Source organism: Chanos chanos, chromosome 15, assembly GCF_902362185.1.
Source record: "Chanos chanos chromosome 15, fChaCha1.1, whole genome shotgun sequence".
NCBI lineage: Eukaryota > Metazoa > Chordata > Actinopteri > Gonorynchiformes > Chanidae > Chanos > Chanos chanos.
The window spans coordinates 19,572,307-19,577,616 of NC_044509.1; the positions used below are offsets into that span (position 1 = coordinate 19,572,307).

Here is a 5,310-nt window from a genome sequence, read left to right on the forward strand (position 1 = left end):
TGTTTCTTAGTAATAATATATGCACCTCGCCACGCTATCATAATAAACGTACGTTTACACCAGCTACTACGCAGAACTTTATCAATAATCTCCCAGAGTTATCAACTTTGATTGGAACACTGTCACACCCCACAGAACTTGATCAGGCAACTGAATCTTTAGAGTTAACATTCCGCAACACCTTAGATAACGTGACCCCTCTTAAAAGGAAAATAATCAGAGAGAAAAAAATAGCTCTCTGGTATAATGAGCACACATGCGCCTTAAAACTTACCACTCGAAAATTAGAACGTAAATGGTGCCAAACTAAATTGGTAGTATTCCAGTTAGCATGGAAGGAGAGCCTCCTGAGCTATAGAAAAGCTCTTAGTGCCGCTAGATCAATGTATCTTTCCACCCTAACAGAAGACAACAAAAATAATCCTAGATTTTTATTTAATAGCGTATCAAAACTAACTGGGAATAAGAGCACCTCGGAAACAGGCACACCACCAATATTCAGTGGCGACGCATTCATGAATTTTTTCAACAGCAAAATTGGAAATATCAGGCAAACAATCTAGGCTATAAATTTTAAACCAGATAATTTGATAACTAACACTGTAGATAACAATATAACTATATCAGATCAGTGATTAGAATGTTTTACTCCCCTTCAAGCGACTGAATTAACCTCACTAATTTCTTCATCAAAATCACCAACCTGTGTACTAGATCCCTTACCTACACGTTTCCTTAAGCAGATACTACCAGTAGTCATTGAACCGCTTCTAAAAATAATCAATTCCTCCCTTAGCACTGGCTATGTATCTAAATCTTTTAAACTAGCAGTTATCAAACCCCTAATTAAGAAACCTGACCTTGACCCCTGTTCGTTGTCCACCTACAGGCCAATATCTAACCTCCCCTTTATCTCCAAGATCCTAGAAAGGGCTGTAGCACAGCAGTTATGCTCATACTTACATAAGAATAACATCCATGAACTGTATCAGTCAGGATTTAGGCCTCATCACAGCACAGAGACAGCACTGGTTAAAGTTGCAAATGACCTATTACTGGCCTCTGATCAGGGTTGTGTCTCCTTGCTTGTGTTGCTTGACCTCAGTGCAGCCTTTGACACCATTGATCATACCATTCTCCTTGATAGACTAGAAAATGTTGTTGGAGTTAAGGGAATGGCCCTCTTATGGCTTAGGTCCTACTTGACTGATCGTTATCAGTTTGTTGATGTAAATGGTAAGTCCTCTGCACATGCTGAGGTAAAGTTTGGAGTCCCGCAAGGTTCTGTTTTAGGCCCACTGCTTTTCTCTTTATATATGCTACCTCTAGGTAATGTTATTCGTAAACACGGTATTAGCTTCCACTGCTATGCTGATGACACACAGTTGTATGTCTCAGCGAAGCCAGACGAGAGACACCAACTTAACAAAATTGAGGAATGTCTAAAGGATATTAGGCACTGGAAGCTTACGAACTTCCTCTCACTCAACTCTGAAAAAACAGAAGTACTTGTACTAGGATCACATGCAGCTAGGAGTAAGCTTTCCGACCACATAGCTACTCTGGATGGCCTTTCTCTTTCATCAGGTGCGGCAGTAAAAGACCTTGGTGTAATTATTGACCCCAGTCTTTCATTTGAAGCTCATGTAGATAATATTACCAGGATAGCCTTCTTTCATCTTAGAAATATTAACAGGATAAGAAATGCATTGTCATTTCAAGATGCTGAAAAATTGGTTCATGCTTTCATTACCTCTAGGTTAGACTACTGTAATGCCTTACTGTCTGGATGTTCTAATAGGTGTATAAATAAGCTACAGTTAGTTCAGAATGCAACAGCCAGAGTTCTTACTAGAACCAAAAAATATGATCACATCACCCCTATCTTATCCACACTGCACTGGCTCCCAGTCAAATCTCGTATTGATTATAAAATCTTACTATTAACCCATAGAGCATGAAATGGTCTTGCGCCACAGTACCTGCGCGAACTCCTGGTCTTTTATGATCCACCACGCCAACTTAGATCAAAAGGTGCAGGCTATTTGTTGGTACCTCGAGTTATGATGGCTACAGCAGGGGGCAGAGCCTTTTCTTACAGAGCCCCACAGTTATGGAATAGCCTCTCAATTAATGTTCGAGACTCAGACACAGTCTCTATGTTTAAGTCAAGGCTGAAAACTTATCTGTTTAGCCAAGCCTTTTGCTAACAGCTCTTTACTAGGCATAGGAGCAGATCTGGAGGGTTCTCGGGCATAGATTGTTCGGTGAACTGGGATGTTTGGATGCTGTCGCCCCCCCACTCTAACATGTTCACTCAGGTTTGTTGACTGTGGAGTGGGTGGCCGCCTTGTGTCCCAGAGTGCCATCATGTCCGTATTACCTTCTAGCTCTCCCTTTTAACTATGCTGTACTAGTTAGTCTTGCTGGAGTCTCTGCCTGCACTTGGCACACATCTAACAATGTCTCTCTCTCTCTCTCTCTCTCTCTCTCTCTCTCTCTCTTTCTTTCTCTCTCTCTCTGTCGAGCCACACATGCTACTCCTGAGACACCAGTGATCCTCCCGCCCTGTGGACTCCTCCCGCCCTGTGGACTGATCCATCCTGGTGTTATCATCTTTCATCCCCCGTCAGCCTCCTGTCTGCATCGCCATCCCCTTTGTTCATGCCCCAATTTACTTTCAGTTGTAACTGCCCACGTGGTCGGCACCTATTGCACACCTGTCTGGCCAAGGAGGGGTCTCCTCTCTCTGTGGTCCTCCTCAAGATTTCTCCCATTTTCCCATTTCCCTTTTGGGTTTTTGGGGAGTTTTTTCTTGCTCGCCATGAGGATTAAGTCAGGGGGTGCCGTCATATTTTGATTTGACTGTTGTGGCCTGTAAAGCCCTTTGAGACTGTAAACAGTGATATTGGGCTCTAAATAAACTTGAACTTGAACTAAAGTAACGTTAGTGAGGGATGAAGAGTTCAGCTTATGTTCTAACATTAAGGTTAAATTTAAAACACAACATCAACACACCTCTGTATCATCTTCACAAGTGGAGTTCAATACCAGTTTAACTAGCTATGTACAGGATACCTATCCATCTGCACTGGCTAGCCACCATAAGAATATAAAATTTAGCTCTTGCCAACACTGAGTTTGCAAGGCGTATTTATGACAAAACACAGAGAAACATTTATTTGAATTGCTGACATATAATGTCGGGCTACCATGAAAATTCAAAGGTTTGTCTCCAGTCTCTTTTTCGATGGCCGCCTAGCTATGCAAATGACCCGTTTCCACTGGTTTGTTCGATGTTGTTCAGTGAAGGGAATTCTTGCATATAGAGTTTTCGTTTAACTGTCCTTAAATCCCGAAAAAGCTGTCCTTCAGCTTTTTCGGGATTTATCTGATAGATCAAAAATGGATTTTTATTTATATATATTAAAGAAAGAAAGATAACAAAGTCTTGGGTGGTGCTCTCTGCAACCCATACATTTTCTGCAGTACAGGTTACGGTAAGTAAAACGGTAGTGGTGATACTAAAGAAACAAACAAACAAACAAATACCATTAACACACCACACACACTGACCTCTTTCATGCATCTTCATTATATACTGAAAGTGTTTACTTCTCTTACTTCAGTCACACATGCTAATGCACTGCCACATGAGTCTTGTACACCAGGATCCTATTCACAGCTAGGCGGAACATAACGGCACAAATTATTTCAAGAAACACGTTTTTTCACTGTTCCCTACTAAACTGTACCTTTCATAAGATCTTTACACTCTCACAAAACGAGCAGGTATTGCATTTAAACCAATATTCATAATATATATTCGTGTACTTAAAGCAAGACTCCCAGGCTAACATGTCCCTCACATGTAATTCCTTCGTTCGTTATCCACCGACATCTCACAAAAATTCACTCATATACTCTCATCTGTCTTTGGAAGTATGACTCATCAACTCTTTTTGCATTGGTTTTAAATGAAAATACACGTACTTAAAAAGGGCATCGAAAGATAGGTCGACCTTGTACAAACAACGCCGGTATCTCTTTTCGTGGCTTGTTATTTCTCTACATACGCATCATCCTGTGCTTTATGTATTACCCAAGATTTTTCTTTCTGCAGAGGTCTGCTTATTAGTATAAGTCAAAATGTGTGACCTTTCAGACTTCCAGTGAAGTTGGTAAATGAAAAAACAAAAACAACCACAACAAAAAAAACCCAAAATGATTATTTCGTATTTATGAGTCTTGTACAAAAGAAGGTTTGTTTTACGTACTTTCAACTTTATGGTAAACATGTAAACAACAGCCTGTATTCATGGAGTCTAACATTGAGTCAGATGCAGTGTAAGTTTATTGTATAAGTCAAAAGGCATACAACAAACTGAGTCAGGTCCCGGGGAGTGACTGATGCCTTCTCACAAAGCACCGGTTTTTATACACGTTTTCTCAAAAAAAAAAGATACACATTACCTTACCTCTTTGTATGTGCGGCGCCTCTGCCGGCTCAGCCTCACAGACCCCTCTTATCGCTGGTTTACGTTACTTCATTATTTTTGCGCAGCTTAATAAATGATTCCATCCTCCAACTGAGTCGTATGTGTTGACGAAGGTATAGGACAGTGCTCTGGTTGTTGTAATCCTGTGGGCATGTAAAGCCATAATTTAAAACTGACAAAAAAAAGTAAGTTAACCTGCCATATGGTTCAGGGCCGGGAGTCGTGTCCAGCTTGAATTTCCGTATGACTGATTCACGAACGCGAACGCTGTGAGAAAAAACTTCTGTTTCTTCCCGGCAAAGAAAGTGTTGTATGTAAGTGGGTCACATTTCACCACAAGCCTAGACACTTAGGGTCTCCTGACATCACTAAGCGTCTCCTTCAACTGGAGCCACGGTCTCCAGTCTTGTCGGAGTTAATGTCCCCATTAAGCTCACTTCTGTTGAGGGTTTTTCATTCCGGGTGTTTGGTGGTGCTAGCGAATGGAGGATGGACTCCCCATTTTGAATTTTGGTTACTTTCAAGGTCTCTTCTTTAATATAGCCAAAAGGAGTTTGTTACGATTGGTTTTCTCACTGGGCTGTTCTGTAAATCTGCTTTGTGACAATTTCCTTTGAAAAAAAAAAAAAAGCTCTATACCGATAAAGCTGAACTGAACTGAATTGAGTTGAGTATCCCAATAACAGACTGAATATCCTTTTTCTTTTTTTTTCTTTTTTTACAGGTTATGAATACTCTAAGAGCTTGGTGACTTCCAAAATCCTGTGAGCCAATGAGAGAATGGCCAGAGGTCACCTGATCAATAGAGACT

The 5,310-nt window shown here is 40.8% G+C and overlaps 1 protein-coding gene across 1 annotated transcript in view; it reads left to right on the top strand.

Annotated features, from left to right (window-relative positions):
• Positions 1-5,279: 5,279 nt before the first annotated feature.
• LOC115828362 (receptor-type tyrosine-protein phosphatase S-like) overlaps positions 5,280-5,310 on the top strand; it is a 17,880-nt gene continuing 17,849 nt past the window's right edge. The window contains exon 1 of the mRNA XM_030792317.1: positions 5,280-5,310. This exon is cut by the window's right edge and continues 57 nt beyond it. Within this exon, the coding sequence (XP_030648177.1) occupies positions 5,280-5,310 (31 nt within the window).